The sequence below is a fragment of the Hyperoodon ampullatus genome (assembly GCF_949752795.1).
Source record: "Hyperoodon ampullatus genome assembly, chromosome: 9".
Lineage (NCBI taxonomy): Eukaryota > Metazoa > Chordata > Mammalia > Artiodactyla > Ziphiidae > Hyperoodon > Hyperoodon ampullatus.
In genome coordinates this window covers 19,785,640-19,810,950 of record NC_136922.1, presented here as the reverse complement: position 1 = coordinate 19,810,950, position 25,311 = coordinate 19,785,640, and the positions used below count along the sequence as shown (strand labels likewise).

Sequence of the window (25,311 nt, the reverse complement as noted above, 5' to 3'; positions counted from 1 at the left end):
TTGACCAGCTCACTAATTGTGACTGAAAACACCAGCTTTCCCAGCAAGGCACAAGCCCTGGAGTTTCGCAGCAGCAAGACAGGCCCTAATTGCTCCATTTACATAAAAGTAGAAACATACAACTTCTAAATATACATCTCTGGCACATCGCGCCTTTTGCAATTACAGTAAAATAAGGTACCACAGTTTCCCTCCCGGCTCCTCGAAGCAAGCTGCTCCACCGGGTTCTCCAGGGGCCGCTCCTCCAGGCGAGAACAGAGCCCTGCAAAAGGCTCCAGCGAGGAGTCGGGGAGCTTTGTGAAGTCGCCAGTAAATCAGGCCGCCTGCACTAGGTGAAAAGCGCGGTGGCAGCGGGCCACCGCGCTCGCGCACTGGCTGGGAGGACCCGGCTCCGCGATCGGAAAGGGGACAGAGCTGGCGGGGCAGGAGCGCTCCCCGCGCGCGTCTGTCCGCCCCGGAGCCAGCCCGCAGGTCCCGGTCCCGGTCCCTGACATTGGCCGCGCTTTCAACCCTGGCCCTGATGGCTGGGTTCAGAGATTCCCAGCCACCCTCACTGATCAGTGATTTTTCACCCCCTTCCTCTCTGAATTCTCTAGCTGCCAAAAGGGGGGAAAAAATCAAGAGCTGCTCTTAAAAGAAGTTGCCCTTGCTGGTGCTCGGGGTAAAAATAGAGGCGGCCGCTTGCGCACTGCTTGGCCCGGACTCCGGCCCCGCGAGCCGGGCCCGAGCAGCGGCCGCGATCCGGCGTGATCCCCGGGAGCTGCCAGCAGGTGTTGCTCAAGGTACAGTAGCAGGCCGAGCAGCGGGACCGCAGGGCCGGGGTCGGGGAGCCGCGGGGGGAGGGGGGCAGGAAGTGAAAGAGAAACCAAGCCGAGGAAGGAATGGGAGATGCGGATCAGGAGCTGGGCGAACCAGCTCCCCCGCCCCTGGGCCCTGGAGTCCGGGACGGAAAAGATCATTCCGCCATCCAGAATAGTCGACAGAAGTTATTTTAACCTGCCAACTTCCCCTCCCACTCCCACCTCATTTCCACTGAGTGAGGAGGCATTTCCAGCGTGGCTCAGCTCTGAGGCTGGGGATTCAGGTGGAGAATGACATCACAGCTGGTGGGCTGACCTAGGCAGGTGGGCCCTTCGGTGGCTTCCGTGGCCAACGCGATCTGAGTCACCCGAGAGAGGGTGTCTCCTCTGGTCGGGGTGCCGCAGATTCCTGTGACACATGTTCAGAGAGAGGCACCGGGGCATCTCAGAAATCGTATCACCTAGTATTTGCTGAGCACCGTGCTGGACCCTGCAGTGGAGTATTGTGGACCCCACTTTATAGATGAGGACACTGAGGCCTGATGTTCTTTGCTTAGTAAGCAGTGGCATCAGGGTCTCATCCGGGTTGGTTTGTGCCCCCAGACTCATAAACATGGTGGTATTTCCAGGACACCAGCGTTCATGTTGGGGGGAGGGGTGCGTTTAGATGCCCGGCCGGCCGGACACTGCTGTGCTGGACTGCTCATGCGAAAAGCATGGGGAAGTTCCTTTCTTATAGAGGGGCTGGGTCCGTCCAGTTTGAAACTGATGGGCAGCTTTGGAGTTAACCAACACTGATCCAGTTTCTATCTTTCCTTCTCAGATTCCCTCTGTTCCTGTACAGCCTAAAGATTTTATTTCCTACTTCATTTCTGCATATGCAATTCTTAGAATACTCCCCCCACCCCAATACCCAGCTCAGCACCCACACTTTCTCTGTGTTTAGCCAAGACAGACCCCCTGAGACAGACTTCTGGTGTCCTAAAGGAACCTGCTTAAACTACACATCAGGAGGCCAGAGTCTCTATATTTTGCTTGTGGGCACAGTGAAAAGTTTATTTTATGCATGTTAAATCCTGCATACAAAACAGCATATCTGGTCATATGGCTTTCATTAGCTCCCAATTTTGCACATTTTATTCAACTTGTCATGAGTGCCCAGCTTAGGCTTCAGCTATACTCCTTCAAACAACCATTCCCCAGCATTCTTGTCTGAGGAGTCCTTTCTCCTGTGCTATTTCCCTGGCTTGCTAACACTGCCTTCTCCCTCCCCCAAAACACCCCGACCAACTTAACTCCTGTTTCAAGAAACGTTCACTTCTTTTCATTAATCTCATGTTATACTTGTAACAATTTAGAAATCATAGGACTTGACGTTCTGGTAAAGAAGAATGATGTAGTATTCTTTTTTTTTTTTTTTTTTTTTTTTTGCTAGTTAGACGGGGATTCTAAAGACTGGGAAGGATACACATAAAGTTCGCTAGCAGAGAATGACTATTTCCAAAGTTCTTGGTGATAAATGATTTATAAAGCAGGCATTCAATTTCAAGATGGAAAATAATAGTGTAAGTCAGCAGAGGGGAGATTATCAGCCTGTAAGTATACATATTTTCCTTTTCTTTTTCTCAATACAGTATCTTATTTTTAAAAATTAAGTTATTCAAGATGGAAAATAATCATGTAACTCAGGGGAGGGGAGATCATCCCATATAGGTATACATATTTTCCTATTTTTTCCCCCTTCCTGAACTATCTTATTTTAAAAAGTAAACTCGGAATCTCTCTGAAGAGCACTGTGAATTTTTCTTCCCTGTTAGGAACAATAAAATACTTTGTAAATAGAGGCAACTTCATGAAGTAACAGATGTTTTATGTGAAGATATAAAACCAAGCCTGAATATAATGAGAAGTGTGTGCATGATTGGTCAAAGAAAAGTTGAAAGTTGGAACCTCAGTGAGATAGAGCTGTTGGATTCCGGGATTTTTCTAAAAGGGAGTCCAGTCAGTCAGAGGCTTTTCACTGCCTCAGTGATCACCCAGTAGTGTCACAGCAGCCAAGAATGGCTTTCCATTAGATAATGAGTTATGAAATATGTCTCACACTGGAAAAACCAGTCATCTGCTGATGTCATGTTGCTCCTAACCAATCCCAAACAAAGCCCCAGCCCTCTTCTGCTTGACTGGTACCCGTGTGTGACTGTACAAATAAGTAGTACAGTATAAAACTGCTCAGTGCCAATAGCATGAAGAGGAACTTGGACAGCTCTTACCACATGAGACAAGAGTCTGCTGGTGAGAGGACCGGAAAGGTAATGCTTTTTCACTCTTACTTCTGAGCTCTTTCCACGTTCATAGTCAGGATGGTGAGCAGGAATTTACAACTTACTGGCACTTCCATGCAGATTGTGATCTGTACCTTTTTACATATTCAAGCCAGTTAGTAGAGCTTTTAATAGTAGAGCATGCAAATAGATTATGTGTTTCTACAACCCAGTTCAGCACCTCTATACAAGGACCTGTGCCAAAGAGAAAGCTGATTTTTAAGTTACATTCACAAACAGCAAATTCAGGGAACACACACAAACTCACATACAGAGAGAGTTCAAATGATGAGTTGCTCTTATCTAAATGTAGCTATTGGGACTCTCAAGTTGTTTGTCGTCATGAAACTTTGAGTTCTAGTTCAGCCTCTCTTGTAAAACTTAATTGGGCTACAAAATGCTTTGGGTATTGCATATGTGACGCCAAATAGGTAGATTATAAGTCTTCTATTTCCAGGGTATTTTATTAAGTGACGATTAACACAAATGCTTCCCCATTCTCTTTCACCATCCCCCAATTAAAAAAAAAAATTAGACTCTTTAGGGAAGGTCAACAAAATCTTAACAATAATAGCAGAGTGTAATTGATGGTAACAGAGAAAGTCTCGAAGGCAGATGCTTCAGCAAAGGGGGGCAGGGTATCCAATTCAGAAAAGCATTGTTACCTGTGCAAACTGTAATTGTAACTTAGTATCACACTGGCCTCACCCTCTTCCCCTTGCTCTCAGCTCTTATGCTTGCAAGTCATGCTGTTTATTAACTTTTCCCACCCAAAGTGCATTGCTTGACTCTAATGCTCTGAACACACTAGGTGTCAGATATAAGCTGACTGTATCTACAGAAACTGAGAGGGCTTATGTGTGGGGAAAAACAAAAAAAAACAAAAAAACCCGAGAGGGAAGGAAAGCTTTAACAGATGGACCTCTTAAAGATACTTCTGCAAGATAAAAGCAATAAGACAGAAAATGAAAAAAAGGGGGGAGCAGGGGGGAGGAGAATTTTAAAAACTCAGAGAGGCATTGTTTAAAAATTCACATTTTTCTTTTTCCGTGAACACTGAAATCCATGATGATTTCATCTGTGCTGTTCCTCTGAGAGAAAAAGAAGCCATCAAGAGGCCAGTCCGTGAACAGACTGGTCCGGGATGGGGGTAGGGGGCAGGCTGAACAAACTACCACATGACAGAGAAAATAATTTGCCAATATATTTTAGAGATTCTTTCCCCCTAGGACCAGTTATTCAAGTCACAGGAGTGCACTATTTGTATAAAATAATGTGGGAAAGGCCAACGGAATTTTGCATTTTGTCTGTGAAGTCAGGGCCAGCGGTGGTGAGCTGTCATCCGGGAGTGTGTGTGCCGGGCAGGAGGGGCGGGGGCTAAAGAGAGGGGGATAGAGCTTCACATGACAAGAGCATGTACCATGCTGCCTGCCTGCCTGTGGACCTTTCAGTGCCCGGCTGCATTTTGCAGTTGGGAAAAGTAGAGTGTATTATGTGACCCCAAACAAAAGTTCTATTGCACTCCCCTCTGATAGCCTGCCAGTGTTGACGGCCCTGAACGTTGAAATATGAATGAATGGGGGAAAAGGAGGGTCTGCAGGATTCCCTCTGGCCAGCACGATCAGCCTGCCCCCCAGTGACCCCTCCTTCCGAGCCCCACCTTCCAGGCTGTGGCCGGGCAGGATGGAGGGGTGCTGGGGGCAGGCTGTTTCCGTCTGGTCCTCCCTGTCGATGGAGACAGGCCATTGATTGGGGCTTTGCTTTCCCCTGCAAAAGAGGAAGAAGGTGAAGCAAGGGGACTGGGCAGAGAAAGAAAGGGGCAAGAAGCAGCAGCAGCAAATCAGGAGAATTTCTTGCAGAAGGGAAAGTGGAACTCCAGAGGAGATCGGTGATATTTGAAGAGAGGTGTGTGTGTGAGGGAGCAGTGAGTAGAAGGCAGGCAGCCTGTCAGAAAGAGCTGTCCCTCCCCTTCCTAATCACAGCCTTTACTCACAGACAAACTCCCTCCCTCTCCCATTCACTCACTCACTTAGGGCCAATCACTCCCTCTCTCTCCCTCTCCCTCTCTCTCCCTCTCTCTCTTTCCCTCCTTCCCTCCCTCCCTCCCTCCCTCTCTCCCTCTCCCTCTCCCCCTCCTCTCCCTCTCTCTTCTTTCCCCCTCTCTCCTCTTTCCCAGTCTCTCTTTCCCTCCCATCCATTCTCTGTCTCTGTCTGTCTCCCCCCCCCACCCTGTCTCTCCCTCCCTCCCTCCATCCCTCCCTCCCTCCCTCCCTCCCTCCCTCCTTCTCTTTTACTGGGAGACAGTCAGAACTCTCCTCCCTGACAGCTACAAACCTACAGCACTGACTGCATTCAGAGAGGGAACCTGCAAACAAAACTTCACAGAAAACTTTTTGTTCTTGTTCCAGAGAATTGACTGAAGAGGAGAAAGAAAAAAAAAAAAAACCCAAAAAGGAAAAAAAAAACAAAAACAAAAACCTGTGCGTGAGTGGGGGGGAGGAAAAGCAGAGCCTTTAAAAAGGGCAATCACAACAACTTTTGCTGCCAGGATGCCCTTGCTTTGGCTGCGAGGATTTTTGTTGGCCAGTTGCTGGATTATAGTGAGGAGTTCCCCCACCCCGGGATCCGAGGGGCACAGCGCAACCCCCGACTGCCCGTCCTGTGCGCTGGCCACCCTCCCAAAGGACGTACCCAACTCTCAGCCGGAGATGGTGGAGGCCGTCAAGAAGCACATTTTAAACATGCTGCACTTGAAGAAGAGACCCGATGTCACCCAGCCGGTACCCAAGGCGGCGCTTCTGAACGCGATCAGAAAGCTTCATGTGGGCAAAGTCGGGGAGAACGGGTACGTGGAGATAGAGGATGACATCGGCAGGAGGGCAGAAATGAATGAACTTATGGAGCAGACCTCGGAGATCATCACGTTCGCGGAGTCAGGTGGGTGCCGGCCCTGGGGGGATGGGGCGGGGGGGTCACGTTGCTCTGACAGTCCTGGGAGCAACTTCTTGCCCTCCAGGGGTACCCTGCCAGGCAAGGTCAGGAGTTATTAGGGGACGGCAGGGGAGGGCGAGAGGACCGCACAGAGCTGGGCTCCTGGGCTGAGCCCCGGCAGGAGGTGGCTAGGTCACACTTGCGTATCTCAGCCCGTCGCCCCGGAGGAAGCTCTCGGCCGGATCTGGAGCAGGAAGCCGCTCTGAGAGAGGCTCCCTCGGCCTGCCGGGGAAACCAGATCAGAGCAGCCCGGAGGAAAGCCGGGGCAATTTTCGGGTGCTGGCCGGGGGGAGGGGGGGCGTCGGGGGGAGCCTGGAGGCTTCCGGACCCCATCCCAAGTTTTTACTGGGGGGAGGGGAGGGGCGGCGAGCGCGGGATCGGGGCGGCATGGCACAGATGAAGTCATTGTCTTACAAACAACCCCTTTTCTTTAAAAAAATCCAATCAGGGGCCACATCCGAGAAGCAGGGCATATTAGTGACAGTCATTTTGACCTTTAGAAATTCTGCCTGTAAGAGCACAAGCATCACAGTCTAGGCAGCGAAAAGCAACTTTGGGGGGCTGGGGGGTTAGGGAACAGATGACATTGAACCAGCAGTCCCTTTCGGAGCACTGACTTTTGCTCTTTGAACCAAAAAAAAAAGAAGAAAGAAAAAAAAGAGTGTTGTTCTCTGTAAAGTTACTAAGAGCTCTCGGCCAAGGAATGCAACCTTGACAAAGTGTTCTCAGATACTAGCTGAGCGCTCCCTCAATCCTTAAGAGGAAGAACTTTAATAAATAGATTCTCATCGTTGGCTCAGGACCGAGCTAACCTGTTGCTGAAGAAAAAAATTACCTGTCAAAAGGGCGGGCTGGAGACCCTGGGGGCCAGGTTATTTTTACAGTTAGGTGACCCAGATCCTTTTGCCAGCCTACAAGCCCCTGCATGCAGCCCAGGCACACAGATGTGTTAATTTCATGTTACTTTCATGGTAATGCCAGGCTAAAGAACGGTCTCCCTTGCCAAATCCATTTGAAAGGAATGCCATTGTTTTGTTTGGTGGAGCATATGGCCAGTAAAGTATGTGCCGGGACTCCCAGCATTGCTGTTTAAAAGTTTGCCGCAGTAGTATAAACAATTAAGGCAACACTCAGAATTTCCAGTCCTGAAAACCTGTTGACTCAGATGTTATATTTCCAAGAAAACCATGAGAGACCTGGGCATCCTTCTGGGGGAGATAGCTTGCAGGCTTGCTGGCTTCCCCTCGTAGGAAAAGCCCTGGTGTCCTGCGGGCAGTTTAGCTGTCTCACCAGAAGCTTCTTTCTTTTCAAGAACGTCTGACTTCCTTCGCTTAAAGCTTTTTTTTTTTTTTTTTTTTTTTTGATGCAGCTGCAAAGGACATAATACTTTTGACTTTACCTTGTGAAGCTTATTGAGTGAAAAAAGGCAGGTTGGAGTTTTTGAGTTGCCACCTAGTTTTTCTCAACCATTCCTGGTGTCCTGAGCAGGGAATGGATTCCAGTGGTCTAGGGACTGCTTCTTCTGCCACAGAGGGACCCTATATATGTTTCTATATACCAGTTGCCACACAGAATGGCCTTAATTGCAGCTCTTCCTCAATTGGCTTTTCCCACATCATATGACTAGGTAGACCTCTGCCTTTGGCCACTTTTAACTCTACGCCTGATGCTAGCAATATGCCCACTTTCTGACTTCTCTGACTTGTGTAGCAAATCACTCTCTTGGCATTGAGAGATTTTGCAGTAAAAGAATTTGACTTTTTACCTCCTTCCTTACTTATGGCCCTCATCTCAGTGCCAATCTTTTTCTCAGTTATATGGAATCTCGTCATTTTTCAAAAGATCTTTTCTGGTAGGTGTTTAGTTTGAAAGAAATTGAGCTACTTTTTGAAAAGGTGGATTCATTTGACTCACATGTTGACTAAAGTTTAAGGTCTGTAATGCAAACGTCCTCCTGGTTGAGTTTACAAGTTGACTTTGGGCGAGCCGCTGGATTCTTAGAAAAGGTTTATGATGCGCTTGCTTGTTCTTCTCGTTTGAGAAGTTTCACGCCTCAACTTTAAGTCGATTTTGTATGATTTCACAAAAACGACTGCTCTGTGGACAATCTACTCTCCAAATAGAGTAAGTACCATGTGAGTATTTTGCTGTTCTTTTGCTGACCCAGGGAAGAGATTTATCTTCGGGATGATTGTAGTGAATATACGAAAATGTCTTGTTACTTTGGGAACAGTTCAACCTTAGCAATGCTCAAACGACGACAAACGTCAAGGTTCTGGGGGTTAGCAAAGGGCATGCATTTTTCTTTTCTTTAGAAACTGTTCTGTACAGCATAGAATCCAGTCAGTCAGTCATCTGTCACCTGCATGCGTGTCACAGATGTTCACCCCTAGATGCATCCTTCAGCCTCAAGATTCCTCATTTGGGGATGCCTGTTTAATTGTGGCCTCTGCTCATCAGGATGGTTGAATAAGGCCAAGACATGGCCACTGCAGTTGAGGAACTCCAAAAACTCAAGTGCCAGGAACTTGTTGAACTGAGTCTGTCCCCTTGTGCTTAGGTGGAAAGCACCCCATCTTGGTAAAGCTGATATGAGTTGTTATTGACTAAGCAGCGGAAGCCTTGCCCTCAGGCTCTCTGACATGTATTCCCACAAACAAAAATGATTTTCAAGTCTGTCACCCCAGATTGCTCACCGAGGTGACTATTCTTTGCAAGGCTGGCAACAGAATCCTTTGCTGTTTACTTTAACACCTTAAAGGAAAGGAGGAAGAGATGGGTAGGGCCAAGCCAACTATCACCATAATTGTCACTGAAGTCAAAATCAGTGGTCTTCTTGACCGCTCTATCTTAATTTCTCTCTCTTTTTTTTTTCATTTGTGACAATAGCTGGTCAAAGTACAATAACACTGTATCCTTGAGTCCTCCTAGGAGGCCAAATTTATACTCTGATTCTGGTAATGAAGTTAGCAATTGATAGCACTTGTTGAAGAACGGATAGGGGAAGAAAGACAAATCAAGCACCAAGAAATAGAAAATGCTTACATAGCCCAGCCATGTGGGTTTGAAAGCAACACATAAAGCTCCTCTCTTGGAAGATAACTAGGTACAAAAGATTTGAGTTAGAAATGTACACAAATGTTCCCAAACAGGGGTCGAAGGCAGCTTGCTGGGATGACTATTTTCCTCCACCCCAAGAAAGCCGTCTCAAGGTGGAGTTGACTCCCATTATCCCATGCCAGTCTTCTGAACTTGCCTGGGAATTCACCCTCACTGGAGGGTGTCTTTAGGGGTTACACACTTTCTTCGCTGAATAATGGGAAATAATCGGCCACAAGAGGGCGCATTCCAAAGACTTTTGCTCCGTAACCAGTTAATCTTTTAGGGAAACACAATTTCACCTACTGGAAGCCCTAGCCTGAATCGCCCTAATCTTGGTGATTATCAGCTACCCTCTCCTACTTATCATTCTGCAGGAAAAGTTAGGATTTTATGGGTTGGGAGGGACATGATTACTACCTGTAACATTTTAAATGAGACAGAAGGAAAGGAAATGGGAATTCTAGTGATACATGTGAACATTCCGGAGCTCTATGGAAGACAGAGGAATGATAAATTTCAGAAGCAAACAAAGCAGAGCGGGGAGAAATGTGACCATGAATCATCAGCAATACTGCTTTGCTCACACATCTCTCCCTAATACGGCCGCCTGGGCTTTTACAAAAAAAAACCTCTTCCATCTCCCCTGATGTGGTTGCCTAGTTGTCCTGTCTTATCAACGGTTTTCAACAGCGACAAATGACAAGTGACTTCGAACAGGGAGGAGAAAGTCTATTTATTTAACACCTTGTGGGAACAGAGCTTACGGCTTTGGAGGATGTGTTTGTTTCTGAACCGGGAGTGTTAGAGAGAAATGGTTAGGAAAAGATGTGAAAAGAGATGTGTTAGTGGTTTGGGCCGGTGGAGGAGGTGCATTGGAGTCTGGTTGTGGGTAGAGCGTCAGGGTAGAAATGCAGTTTTCATAGTTGGAGAAGCCAGGAATCTTACCTTCCCAGGACTTTTCCTGAAAACACGTATTCGTCTTTGCCTCCTCTTCTGCTAAAATATACTCAGGCACGACCTCTTAGCTGTAGTTCAGCATGCTTCCTACCCAACTGATTCCTAGCTCCAAAAGCCATAGTGTAAGAGTTCTCAGGAACTTTGAAAGAAGTCTCTGAAAGACTGTGGGTTGAACCTTCAGAATTTTTTTCTACTTCTTTTAGGAAACTAAAATCCCTTTCTCTCTAAATATTTAAACTTTTTCATCACCCTTTAAATGAAAGATGCAGGAATGTGGCTGAGCATTTACAATTCAATAGCTCATCCTAAGAAAAGATATTCAGGCTAAAAAAATCAAAAGCTAATTTATAACCAAACTTGTAGTTCTGCTACAGGCAAGACCCTCTCCTGTAGGTTAAAGGAGGCATAACCTTTAAGGCCTTACTGGCTGCTTTTTGCAGAAACCCCTGGAAACAGTCCAAATGCAAAATTAGTGCTTCAGGGAACACACATGCTAGCTCTGTATTCTCCCACCAATGACTATACCACGCCTAGGCACAAGGAAACCTTGGTGAAGGACGGAAAATTAAAGTCATAGCCGCGTTTTACGCCGAGGCTTCCCTCCACCCGCCATGCCATGGTGACTTTAACTTTTCCATAAACAACAAGGCTCTTTACATTAACGTTAGGGGTTTAATCATTACCCACATGGAGACGGGCAGCAACTTTGAGCAGGACCCTGGTGAGGAAAAAACCATATCAAAAATGAAACACTGCTGCTTGTTACTATTGCTTATTTCATTGGAGTTGTTCAGGCGCACCCGTGAACCTGAGATGCTGGAGGGGGGCTGTGGGGAGGATGAGCAGCTTTTTGTATCCTGATGTGGGCGGAGGGGAACAGTCAGGAGCTTGGCTGCTTAACCCTTGGCATGCCGGTTCAGTGAGTGAGTTCTTAAAAACACTTGAAAAATTCTGAAAGCACAAAAGCAAAGGAAAAAAATGTGCTTTCAGGTGTTTTCCCTTCCAGCCTTCCAAAGTCTTTCCTCCCGTCCGGCAACATTTCTGAGGTGTTCCCTATGAGGTGCAGTAGTCATCCCTCCTACCCATTTTTAGGCCCTTTTTTTCCTCTCCCTTGGGTATGTGTCCACCTAGCTCAAGAGAGGTTTAAGTGATGAAATATTATCACCCACATGCGTTTGCGTGGGACTTTCTTAGTGAATTACTCAGGCGGATCAGGCTGTGATACAAGCCTTGCTCACAAGCCTCGGGAGAGAAAAAATAGCAGAGGATGAAAAGAATATTATCAGAGAGTAGGTAATGAAAGGTTAGCAAAGCCTCCAGCTATATCTAGATAGGTAGGTAACAGTGTAGGAACCCAGCGCACACCTGTATAAACTGATGCTGTACCACAAAGCACTATGGGAAGACTTCCATTCCGAGATTTTATAGCAGGAGATATTTAAGTCAAACCTGAAACTGACTAGCAATTGATCCTAAACACCTCAGCCTCAGGCAACCTCCTTCCATTTTTCGAGTTGCTGTGCGTAGAGATTTGAGGATTGGAGCATCCTGAAAGCATCACTGCAGTAGAGCCATCTATCTCAGGTAAAACACAGATAAAGCAAATATAATCAAGTGACTACTTCTATTTCTCATGCCTAAGAAATTTGAGGGTTGTAATATCTTTCTGAGACCTACAGCCCTGGTATATATGAATTCCATCCAGCGTCTAGCTGTCCCATTTTCCCCACCCCCTTCTGCAATGAAAGCTAGATGTAAAAGAAAAAAAACTATGCACTGCTGAATAAGTCAGAATACAATAGAACTTTGAAAATGTACCTGCATGTAAGGTAGACATTAGGAAGCCTTGAATCTCTCTTCCCCCCGTTCTCCTGAGCATTATGGCAACAGCATGTTCGTGAAATTGGATCTCAGTTTTATTTTTTTTCCCTGATAAAACCTCATGCAATATACAAATAGCAGTTCCAGAAATGGACACCAGGAGAAGGAGGCGACAGGCATGTCAATTAGTAGGGGGAAAATCCAAATGTCAGAAATATGGGGGAGAGATCCGTAACGCAGGCAGTGGAGGCAAACACAGGGAACCGAGTCTTTCTGCTCAGATCATTAAACCGATGCCTATTTCAGCACGGTGCCTCTTCCCAGTACGCAGGCGATGCCATGCAGTTAATTACCAGCCAGGACCAGGATGAAAGTCATTTTAGGATGACTCTGTGATCCTAATATAACAGCACCTGACACATTGAGCCCCCTCTAATGAGGACTCTCTTTGTACAATCCTCTCTCAGGAACACTAAATCATTTGCTTCCAAGTACGGCTGCCTGTGAAGAAGCAGCGGAGGCATATCTTGCGTTAGAAACCAGCTCTTGTGAAATGAGGGGCCGCCCTGCAGGCTGTTCCTGGAAGCAAGGGGCCTCGGCCTCGCTGACCCTCCAAAGGCCATTTGCACGCGCTGTCGCTGGTACAGGTCGGCCAGTGAGCACCTCACCACCTCCTCCCAGCGTGTGTAGACTTCTCTGGATTTTATTCCAGGAGAGTCCGGTGTGGGTGGGTCCACCCTGCCGCCTGGACCCTCTCTTTACCCGGGGACCATCTCCCTTCACCCTCAGCGCCCCACTGGCAAACATGGGTTACAGCCGAGCAGAGCCTGTGGGAATGAGTTACGTCAAACCCAGAGGGCTCTCCCAGCCTGGGGACGGACAGACTCTTCCGTTTCACACTCTTTCCTAGAAAAACAAAACAGAACCTTGTGGCCTCTGGCTTCTCTAATTTTGCAGCTACTACCTCTTTGTCTTTAGAGTGGCACCCTGTGCGGTTTAGGGTTTCAGAAGCCGGCCGGGGGGTGGGGTGGAGGCGGAAGCAGAAGGGAGAACAGCGGGGAGCTTGTTAACATCCTCCGTGGAGCCGGGCGGATGTGCCGGAGCTGGAGGGGACCACACTCTCCTCCGGGCCGCTTCGCAGAGCCTAGGGCAGCTTCCGGCAGCTTTTTCCTCCGGTCTCGGCAGGACCCTACCACGTTAAGTCTACAGCCGACCGTCTTTTTAGATTTAAATGATGAAGCTCGGTCTCCTGCACTCTCCTCTTTTGCTTTCTTAGAAGACAAACAATAACGACCATCCTCCTCCCCCCAACCCCCCACCCCCACCCCGCCGTTTTTTTAGCAAAGGAGAGTACCGGATTCCCATTTTGGAAAAAAAAAAAAAGTCATCATGCTTCCTAAAAAAAGACAGTTTCCTCCTCTGACTGCTCCCCGCTCTGGTGATCTAGTCATAAACCTAACTTCATGATTCATTTCAACTCCCGCCAGAGATGCGAGGTCTACCCCTCACCACCACCGCCATCAGGGCCAGTGTCCTCGCAGGTTTATACAGAGATGCCGGAGCACCTTTCCTATGCAAACCTTCTCAGCCCCGGCCTCCGTGAATTTACCACTAGCACAATCACACTGTGCAGAGTGTGTTAAATTAAGAACAGAATCTACAGCTCGCCATGCACAGAAGAGCCTGCTTTCTGCCGCAGAGAACTTGAAACCGGGCCTAAAATTTATAGTACCGTAAACATCTCAGGGCTGCGAGTGATAAGTATGGCTGTGTTTCCGTTCGCTATAGAAATCCAGGCAGGGAGACCCCACCACCACCACCACTCCCCAGGGAGCTGTGAGTTCTAAGATGAACTTTCCGATGGTTGTCAGATTTGGACCTCGGGATGCGTGTACTCAGAGTGGGAAGCAGGTACATGCCGGCAGTGGTCTGGGGAATGTCAGGGGTAGGAGATGGATCTCTTCATCTAACTCAATGCTAAGGGCGCCTCCATGTGTTAATAAGGAAGCAAGTAATTGCCTACTTTCTGCTACATTCTGGGCTATGACAGGGAGGGACACAGACAGGACCTCAGACCTGGGGCGTCCTAAGCTTGACTGGCAGGGGGGTGTGGGTGGAGATGGCAGAGGTGGGCTTAGGAAGAGGGTCGTCCCGTCTGAAAACTGAAACCTTATTAAGGGCAGCCACTGAGGATGGTGTTTTGGGGGCAGGGGTCTCCTCGGCAGAAAGAACAGCAAGTGTCACTGCCTGGAGGTGAGAGATTGTATGAGATGCTCATGCTGCGTGGCTGTACCATGAGCATGGGGCAGTGGGAGACAGCTGAACTGGAAGGCAGGAGCCGCTCAGGCAGAGCCCAGAGTTCTGTGCAGTTTCTGTTTTATACTGAGGGCAACACGAACTCAGTAAAGGATTGGAAGGAACAAGTGATGCAAACAGATATACCTTTGGGAAAGATCTCTTTACCTGCTTAATGGAGAAGTGATAGGAGAGGGGCCCTGACTCCATGCCGGCCTGGCTGCTCGCACATAAAAGAAAAGGCTGTTGCAGTGACCCGGGAAAGGAATGATGGGGAGTGGAGTGGGTTGTGGCCGAGGAGGAAGAGTAGGCTAGCTCTGTGGGTACACGCCATGCAGACTTACACAGCGGGGTGGGTGTGTGTGTGTGTGCATATTTGTGTTGGGGAGAATAGTATTTCCACAGCTTGCTAGAGTTTATAGTGTGTCTTCATCTATGTTATCCCACTGGGTCCTTCCAAACCTACGGGATAATGGGTCAAATGTCACTATGTCATTCCCATTTTATAAAAGATGAAACTGAGGTTATGTTAGTTAGTTCACAGACCCAGTCTCCCAGACACACTCCGATCCAGACTCTCTTCTTTCTAGAGCAAGAGTTGACAAACTTTCTCTGGAAAGGGCCAGAGAGTAAATCACTTAAGCTTTGTGGGCCAGACGGACGCTGTCTGTCACGGCTCCTCAAATCCAAGTTCTAGTGCAAAAGCAGCTGTAGACAACCTATAAAGAAATGAGCCTAGCTGTGGGCCAGTAAAACTTTATGGGCACTGAAATTTAAATTTCATATAATTTTCACATGTCACAGCATCCTAGTTTTCTTCAACCGTTTAAAAATGTCAAAACCGTCCTTAAGATCTGTGGGCCTTCATTTCAGGAGCCCGGTTGGAGAGGGTCTGTAGCAGAGGCCCCCATGCTTGCCTGAAATTAGGGAGTGGCCATGAACCCCAGAACTAACCATATCCCTGCTGTCTCTTGTGCTGTTTCGTCCTCAGGCACAGCCAGGAAGACACTGCACTTTGAGATTTCCAAAGAAGGCAGTGACCTGTCCGTGGTGGAGCGTGCAGAAATATGGCTCTTCTTGAAAGTCCCCAAGGCCAACAGGACCCGGACCAAAGTCACCATCCATCTTTTTCAACAGCAGAAGCACCCGCAGGGCGGCTGGGACGCAGGGGAGGAGGCCGAGGAAGTGGGCTTAATGGGGGAGAGGAATGAAGTGTTGATATCAGAGAAGGTGGTGGATGCTCGGAAGAGCACCTGGCACATCTTCCCCGTCTCCAGCTGCATCCAGCGGTTGCTGGACCAGGGCAAGAGCTCCCTGGACATTCGGATTGCCTGTGATCAGTGCCACGAGACCGGCGCCAGCCTGGTGCTCCTGGGCAAGAAGAAGAAGAGAGAAGAGGAGGGGGAAGGGAAGAAGAGGGACGGAGAAGGAGGGGCGGGAGGGGACGAGGAGAAGGAACAGTCGCACAGACCTTTCCTCATGCTGCAGGCCCGCCAGTCTGAAGACCACCCTCACCGGCGCCGGCGGCGGGGCTTGGAGTGTGACGGCAAGGTCAACATCTGCTGTAAGAAACAGTTCTTTGTTAGTTTCAAGGACATTGGCTGGAATGACTGGATCATCGCTCCTTCTGGCTATCACGCCAACTACTGCGAGGGTGAGTGCCCCAGCCACATAGCGGGAACGTCGGGCTCATCCCTCTCCTTTCACTCGACGGTCATCAACCACTACCGCATGCGAGGTCACAGCCCCTTTGCCAACCTCAAGTCGTGCTGTGTGCCCACCAAGCTGAGACCCATGTCCATGTTGTACTATGATGACGGTCAGAACATCATCAAAAAGGACATCCAGAACATGATCGTGGAGGAGTGTGGGTGCTCATAGAGCCCCAGCCCAGGGGGGACGGGAGCAAGATGGTCCGGAGAAGACAGTGGCGACATGAAGACATGTTTAAGGTTTCTGACTGAAACAACCGGAAGAATAGAAATTTAAAAAAAAAAAAAAAACTAAAAACAAAACCTGAAGCAGATGAAGGAAGATGTGGGGAAATTCCTTAGCCAGGGCTCAGAGATGAAACAGTGAAGGAGGTGGGAATGTGGGGGGAGAGGGAAAATGGGGTGCCCATCACTTCTCCCTCCAGCGTTCAAGGGGTGACAGCAGTTGCTCAAATGGGAATATTGTCCTCTCCTTTTCGGTTCCCTTTCGGTATGAGCCTCGAAGTCAACCTGTCCGGTCTGCAGTAATGTGGGCTGACACAACCCAAATAGCATCTAGAAAGCCATGAGTTTGAAAGGGCCAGTTATAGGCACTTTCCCACCCAGTAACCCAGGTCGTAAGGTATGTCTGTGTGACCCTCTCTCTGTGTATATCAGCCCATGCACACACACAAAGACACAACCGCACACAAACACACACAGCCCACCACACACACGGATACACACACAGACACATACATCACACAGCACACACACACACTGCACAAAGACATGCACCCCCCCCCACACACAGACACACACACCATACAGACACCACACACAGAGGCATTTCCACACCACACACACACACACGCACACACACACACATTCTGGTAAAAGAACACTAGTGTGCAGGTGGTCACACCTTTTTCTGCACCACTTCCACAACAAAACAAAAACCAACATGAAAAAAAATTGAGAACAAGAATGGGAAGCGTGAAAGATCAAGGATAAAAGATACCAAGTTACATTTCGTTAAGGTGCTTATGATATTAGAACTATGCAACCTAATAGGTTTGAAACTGTTTACCTGAGAGAGAACAAAAAAGAGAGACTTTTTTGTATTGGAAGTAACCTGATTAATTTTTATTTTCTTCAAGGAGAGATACTTGAAAGGAATATGTTTGTCCATCTGTTGGATCCAAACATTTCTATATTTTGTAAATGTTGTGTTTTTTTTTTAATCGTTTACTATTTGCACTACAATGGTGTTCGACCTGTCTAATCCTTATTTAACAAGTATTTTCTTTGGGTGGGGCGGGGCGGGTTCTGAGCTGCACTTAATGTGAGCTATAAAAGAACTGCTACAGCACACAAAATAGCTATTTTTATTATTATAATTCTAATTATTATTATTATTTTGTACCTTAAAAAATAGACACATACACCAAAGACATTTGTGTGAGCCTTTAAACAGTCTGTCTGTGGTTGGTATCATTCACCGTCGATGAGTCAGGGGTTGGGATCCAAGGTTGAGTAAGGTGGATTGTGTTCAGGCTTGAAAGACCTGAGAAGTTTGGTTTTTTGACTCCTTTTACATCCATGAAACAGGACATTTCATACTGGATGTACAGTAGTTGTACACTGTTGGCTATCAAGTTCAATCAGATTCATGGAACGCTCCATGCTTGTATGTGTATATATACAGTGCTCGGGCACATGCATGTCTGTGTGTATGTATACATGTGGCGCATCGTGTCCATACACATTTTAAGCACTTCAGGCTGTCATTTTTTAATGTTCTTAAAGCAATGAATGTTTGTGTGCAAAACACAGTATTTTTAAGAAGGATAGGCTATCGTTTTTGCTTTTACTCTGAACTAGGTGGGCACATTTCAGAAATTTGGATGGGAAAAAGCCTCGGAATTCCAGTGAATATTCAACAAGACCCTCTTTCAATGTACAGGGATCCAATTCCCTCCTCTTTCTTGTCCTCCACCCCCATTCTACAAGTTATTTACTCCCTGCTGGGAAAACAAAACAGGAAACTCATGTTCAGTCTAGGCTGATTATTTTTGGTTAACATATATATTATCTGTTGGAATCAATCTTAAATCAGAAGCTTTTCAGACAGAAATTAACCTTTAGGTCAGGATAAAAGAGGTGGTTGTGTTTTGGGTTTTTTTTTAATTTTTTTTTTTTTTATGATTAAGGCCTGGTTGTGAGAAATACTACCTGCACAGCTGGGCTCAATTATCATGTTGTAACTAGTAAAATGATAAATAATTTGGGGGAAGGTGTTTAAGAGAGTAGGAGTAAGGAAAAGAATGGAGAGCAGGGATGGGGGGCAGTAGTCAAAATTGCGAATATTTTAATTTACAGCCAAAACTCTTGATGTATAGATAGGTATGCGTTGATTTGGATGCAAGAAGGAAAAAAACCAAAAAACAAAAACCACTTTGTTTTATAAATATCAAAGTACATGCTTAAAGCTAAATTGTTACTAATTTATTCTACAGTATTTAGCTTGCCTAGATCAGAAGTTATTCATTTATGTGCTTTTAAAAATACAGAACCTTATTTGTACTGACTTGTTTGAAGTTTGCAAAAATTGGAAAAACAAAGTCTAATTCAGAAAATTACATTATTAGCATTTTGCAAAATATTGAAGCTTTCAGCCCTATGTCAATTCATAGATTTAAAAAAAATATTAATAGTAGGAAAATAAAATATCCGTGAGAAACCAAATATTACTCAAGGTGGTTTAACTCTTCTTGAGAAATAGACCAGATCAGTCTGCTATCACATTAGGCTGTATGGAGGCAGATTTAATGTTGTTACCTGGCTATATTTACTAAAGTCTAGAGGTTGGAGGGCTTTTTGAACTGCCTCTTTTTTTGGCACTGGAACTAATGGGAACCTGTAAATAGCCTGGGAAACCAAGTCGTAGTTCACTTGGGATAACAGAGCTGGCCAGGCAACGGCCAAAGCAAAAAGAGGTTAAAAAAACAGCTGATCCCCCTTTGTGACTTCCATTCATCTCAAATACGTATGCCATCTACTAAAGCCTTTAAGTCCTGGACGTACTGAAGGTACGATGGAGCTTGATGAGTGGCCACAGTAATTAGAAGCAGAGCTAAATGATATTCCATATGACAATATTTTAATGGGAAGATTTCATTTATATTAAATTACACATCTTTGAACTTTAACCAAAATATTTTATTAAGTGTATACAGTCTTGAAATAAAATGATAAATTACTACTATCTTTAATAATCTTGGAAGTTATGCAGCTCTGCGAACAGCCACACTTTTCATGGAATAACATGAGGTCAAAAGAAAAAGCTTTTAAATTCTACCAGATTGGGTCTTCCTTGTCTGCTTTCCTAAAACAAGTGTGGCTTCATCTGATCTTTGCATCTCTCTACTCGTTCTGTAGGGCCATCTCTAGGCTTTTAAAAATCTACCCACACCAATCTTCAAAGCTCTGAAAAGCCTTTATTACCAAATATTTTTTAAGAATGATAAATATGTTGTAGATTGGATTAACATTTTCTTTTCTTTTCTTTTCCAAAAAGTAAGGTGAATTCTGGCACACTGAGTTGGGATTTTCTTGTCCCTGAAGATCAACCCATTTCATACTTATTTAAGATTGATTCCACACTCTGATTTTAAGGAGAGTACCTACCTTCTCCTCTTAGATAGAGCAAGTGAACTTTTTGTCACCCTCGTGGGATTGGACATCAAGATGACTCTAAAAATCAGAGAAGGTATTAAGCTTAGATTCAAATTATCATGTTCACTTGATAAAATGATTTCCTGTGGGCCTTTTGGCGACTTCCCTTTTCAAGGTAGAGAAAACTTAGTCACCCTGAAAACCTACACAATAAATGGAACTTGTAGAAGTGGGCAGAAGTCTTGGGGGTGGACACTGTGTGTGTTTAAATTAAACCCTTTATCACTGAGAAGCTGTTGTATGGGTCAGAGAAAAATTAATGCTTAGAAGCTGTTCACGTCTTCAAGAGCAGAAGCAAACCACATGTCTCAGCTACATTATTATTTATTTTTTATGCATAAAGTGAATCATTTCTTCTGTATTAATTTCCGATGGGGTTTACCCTCTATTTAAATGCTTTGAAAAACAGTGCATTGACAATGGGTTGATATTTTTCTTTAAAAGAAAAATATAATTATGAAAGCCAAGATAATCTGAAGCCTGTTTTGTTTTAAAACCTTTATGTTCTGTGGTTTATGTTGTTTGTTTGTTTGTTTGTTTTATTTTGATTTTTATTTTGGTTTTTTCTTTTTGGTTTTTTTTTTGGCATACTACATGCAGTTCTTTAACCAATGTCTGTTTGGCTAATGTAATTAAAGTTGTTAATTTATATGAGTGCATTTCAACTATGTCAATGGTTTCTTAATATTTATTGTGTAGAAGTACTGGTAATTTTTTTATTTACAATATGTTTAAAGAGATAACAGTTTGATATGTTTTCATGTGTTTATAGCAGAAGTTATTTATTTCTATGGCATTCCAGCGGATATTTTGGTGTTTGCGAGGCATGCAGTCAATATTTTGTACAGTTAGTGGACAGTATTCAGCAACGCCTGATAGCTTCTTTGGCCTTATGTTAAATAAAAAGACCTGATTGGGATTTATTATTTTTATTTTTTTGTCTTATTGGTTTCCCAAGATCAACCTTGCACACATATTGCCACGTCATTTGCTGGGTGATAATTTCATTTCTACTGTAATTATCTGGAAGAGTATGAGAAAAATCGAATGGGAGAGAGAGAACAAGAGCTGAATTGAGAGAACGCATATAGAAAAAGAATATATATTGCTGTGGCAGAGGTTTGTAATGGGCTGCAGGTACTTGGACCAGCAATATTTATATTCGATTCATTTTTTTTTAATTTCCCATTTCTCAATGGGAAAATTCTTGTAGTGGCAAGTAACATGAAATAAAGAGACATTCCCTCTTTCCCTCCCTCCCTCCCACTTTCCTCCTTCCCTCCATCCCTCCTTCTTCCTTCCCTCTCCTTTTTCTTCCTTCTTTTCTTTCTGGATAAAAAACTGGAATTGCATGGAACAACCAGGGCTCAAGAACTACATACATAGGAAAGAAAAGTACTGGGACCAACCAGACCAATTTGGAATCACACAAGTACAGTCCAGAATGAATTGATTGTACACCCTTTTCTTCTATAGGTTTTTCTTTATTATCTGTGCCCATCCCAGGGGTTATATGGAGAAACTAACTTCCATAAATGCCCATATGAACAAGCATGTCTCCATTCATCATCTTATTTGCTGTTACCACATTGTTGTTTCAGCCAACCAGCACAGTAGATATTGACAACCCTGCTTTTACAGATGAACCTAAGGCATGATTAAGTAACAGTAATTGGAACTAGGATTCCAAGCCAAGTCTGTATTCAAGTCTCAAGTTAATTTCTTTTTTTGCTGTTCCATACTTCCATTTTTTTGTTAGTTTCCTTATGTTCCAAAGAAAAAAAAGGTGGTGGTGGAGGTGAGGGTTGAGTGTTGAACACACTTCTAACTTTTTAACACAGGTACTTTATTTACACTCACCAGACAGTTTACTTATCTCCAAGTGAAATGCCCAGTTTATGTAAGTTCATACCAAATCTTCTTATCTGTTTTAGGTAGGAAAGTTACAATTTTTTAAAATTAGAAAAAGAGAATTGTTATAGTTTTGCTTTATATTTATTAATTTGTCTTTCTTATGCTTATATTTTGCTAGAGGAATCCTTTCGTCTGAAGCTTTTTACTTTATGGGCTCAGTGATGTGTGTGTGTGTGTAATTGTGTGTATGTGCACACATTAGCACATGCATTAGCCTTCATTTCCTGTCAAGTTTAATAATGAATGTATATTAGGAACTAAGTAAAAACCCCACTGAATTACAAATGAGTAACATTATTATGAAATTTATATGGATGTTATCATAAGTAAGAAAAATAACTAAAAGAAAAAAGTCAGTTATAGAAAAAAATATAAATATGTGTACATGTAAAACACATATATGTACATGTAATACATATATTACACATCTAACATATGTGATGTATATATACATATATATGGGGCAGAGAGAGAGAGAGAGAGAATTTGTCATCATTTAAAGGAACCATCTAAATCCATTTCATTTAGAGGTTTGATCCTTTCTCAAAAATCAGTTGTCTGAGTATGTGTTCAAACAAAAGGGAGGAGAGCAGTGCAGTAATTCCTTCCTGCATCAAGTCAAGTGTCTCCTCCCTTAAAAGAATTTTGGTGTTTCTTCTATGATCTGATGTTTTCTTCTCTTTGGTCCATGAAAAGGCAGGATCCAAAGAAATTCTCCATAACTCCCTTTCAGGGTTTCTTTAATTGTCATGTCACCAGTGCCTACAGTAAGAAAAAATAAGGAGGACAAATTGTTTATCCGCAAACAAGGCTCACAGAGTTGTTTCAAGACTTCTTAGATCTAGACGATTGCCCCACTTGACTGTGTCCACTTTTGAGAAGAGCCTGTCATCCTAGGAATCCTACCACGCCTTCAATTCACTAGAGGGATACCAGAGAAGTACTTTTCTTGCAGAAGACTTGGCAGATAAAATCTGAAAGCAGTTTTAGGAAATATTAGGCCAACTGATTGAATAAAAACGATGAAGGATCGTCTTTTTGAGAAACTGATTTCTGCTCGGGAAGCAGTTAGAGGAAGTGTTGAGAGAAGGTCTAATCACTGTCAGAAAAGAGCATTGAAAGAGCCATCCAGGGCAAGAGTTAATTTGCTACTGTCATTCTGACTGTCATGGTGGTGGTGGTGCCCTCATCATTGTCATGTGGGGGACACAGTGTTTTAAGACAAATACAATAATGTGGCAACAAAGATCCCAGGGAACATGCCTTTCATTAATGAAGTTGTCCACACAGTTCAGGACCATAGCTTAAGCTGTTTGAAAAGCTTGGTACTCACATGGGAGAAAAACATTCATTATGGGGAAACTCTTCCATTGTGAAAGAGAGAAAGAAAGAAATAGCAAACACTGCTAATCTATGCCAGAAAGGGCAGGCCTGAGGCAGGGGAATGACAAAGCATTGGGCTTCAAAGTGTTTATTGTCCTAGAGTTGCCAAGCACTTTGAAGACAATCATCAAACCCTTCTAAATGGAACCAGGGAGGCTTCTCACCATTGATCGCAATAACAAATGTTTGTGTTTCATGGTCAATTTTTTTTTAATCCTTCAAAGACTCTTAAGTAAAATTGTCATTAAATAGGCTATTTTAGATGGTAAAACTAATTTTCCATCTGAGTAATCATATCCCAAATATGATCAAATTGCCAACTAGATGAAATGGCTTGAAATGGTATCGCAACAATACACTTAGTAGCTATTTTTATGCCAAATTATTATGGGGGTTCACAATCCTGAAATCACCTAACCCTTATGAAATCAACTAACTAAATCACCCGTCTCCATAAGATCATGGACAGGCCCATGTTGCCAGGAAGTTGCTACTAATGGCCTCAGATTAAAAACATGGAGCAAGCAAATACAGCCTCTTCCTTTTGGACTTGGGGTAAGATTTGAATTACATTGAAGATTCTAGCTAATTTGGTTGATTTAATCATTCCTTTAGCTGCTTTACAAAAGCAGTCTGAGCAGAGGACTCAGAAGAGTTTTCATGTATAACTGATTAAATTTGTTATAAAGCAAAAAATAAAAAATAAAAAAAAATTTTTTAAAAAGAGTTTTCTCCAAGTTAAGTGTTGCCCAGTAGGTAGGATGGCCCTGTGACTCCTTGAAAGCAAATGCTCGATGGCCCCATCAGTGTCCCAGCAAGTCAAGTGTCAACAGGGTACAGAGAATCAGGATAAGCATGGCTTCCCTTTCCCAAGAGAGCTTGTTCTCACAGCTGTACCTGGGGCCCCTCCAGATCACTCCTGCAACCAGGCATCATAGGGTGAAGGTGAGCAGCTTTTATCTTTGGGCTTTAACCACTTCACAAGACAGGAAATGTAATGTGAACCCATTTTGTAAGCAACAAGTACCCAATTATGCTTCTGATTCGATCCATCCATCATTTGGAAAACTGATATTCAAAGTAGTCATCCCAGAACTGGGAGAACATGGATTAAGCCCTGGAAGTACATTCTATGGAAATCCCTGTAAAAAACACCTTTCAGATGATCAAAAAATGGTGGGTGGTAGGTGGGGAAAGGAGATAAAACCCAGGGCTGGTAAGGATGAGGTCAACTGTGACTTAGCCTCACCAGGAAGTGATCTGATCAGTACATGTGCTGACCCCTAGGAATCAGATTGCTTGAGGGTTTTTTTTTGACATTTTCCTGAAGGAGGACTAGGTGCCCAGGGGAAAGTAGGGTGGGGAAAGCTTCACCCTCCACCTGTCAGACTTCCAGGACTTGGGTCTAGACCAGTGGAGAGAAGAGGCTGCAGGCAGAAAAGGAAGAAGCCTTTACATCAATGACTCCATGTAAAGGGGCCATTCCTTTGGTACCCAAGAAACAAACTGTGATACTCTATGGAAAAGAGGACCATATTCCCAAATTATGCATTGAAAATAGCACTATGGGTGATGCATAGAAAATGGTTCAACAGCTTTGGGAGCTGTGAGAGATAGGACATTCACCAGACTTTGGCATTGTCAAAGTGGCCTCTGGAAGCAGTGGCATTATGATGGATCCCCACTGGAGGTATGGAAGAACCTGAGAGAGACCTTGTAGGAACTGAAGCTGACTGGGTGGTTTATGGGCACATGTGAAACACCTGAGCTTTTCTAGGCAGAACTGGATAAAATTTAGGGATGGGCTATGGACTTGACTCAGTTCCATCTTTGAAAAGGTGGGGCAAGAGCTGATGAAATTCAGCCTGTTTTATTCAATGCTACCATCTCTGCTTCTACAGATTTGTAAGGGTGGAGGCAACTGGGTTTACATTGGCATATATGGTGACACAGAAAAGTGTGGTAGGTCCTCAGGAAATATTTTTGAACCCAAATTCAAACAAATCACAAAGGTATTTTTCTTATTAATGAAAGTCTTTAAAAGCAACTCCTTAAAAGAACTCTAGGAGGTGGGACTTCCTTTTCAAAGATGGACCATAGCCACCATTTTGCAGGTGAGAAAACTGTGGCACAGAATAGTTAAATAACCCATTCAAGGTGAAACACCTAGCATGTGACAAGAAGTAGGGTTTCAACCCAAGGAAGCCTCGAACCCACCATTGCACCCTCAACCATATGCTTTATTGCCTTTCCACCAAGGGCATGATTGCTCTTACCCTATGATTCTGCTGATTACAC

At 44.6% G+C, this 25,311-nt stretch overlaps 1 protein-coding gene across 1 annotated transcript; it reads left to right on the top strand.

Annotated features, from left to right (window-relative positions):
- The first annotated feature begins 5,361 nt into the window (after positions 1 to 5,361).
- Positions 5,362 to 16,858, top strand: INHBA (inhibin subunit beta A). The gene is made up of 2 exons (XM_079711794.1): positions 5,362 to 6,058; positions 15,279 to 16,858. Exons 1-2 carry the CDS (start codon positions 5,671 to 5,673, stop codon positions 16,166 to 16,168), a joined length of 1,278 nt encoding a protein of 425 aa, XP_079567920.1. The 5' UTR covers positions 5,362 to 5,670; the 3' UTR covers positions 16,169 to 16,858.
- The last annotated feature ends 8,453 nt before the right edge of the window (positions 16,859 to 25,311 follow it).

Bases quoted from the DNA above. Each gene is read 5' to 3' on its own strand.
- INHBA (XM_079711794.1), top strand. From the start codon at position 5,671: ATGCCCTTGCTTTGGCTGCGAGGATTTTTGTTGGCCAGTTGCTGGATT. The intron at 6,059-15,278 runs GTGGGTGCCGGC...TTTCGTCCTCAG, and splicing joins CATCACGTTCGCGGAGTCAG to GCACAGCCAGGAAGACACTG.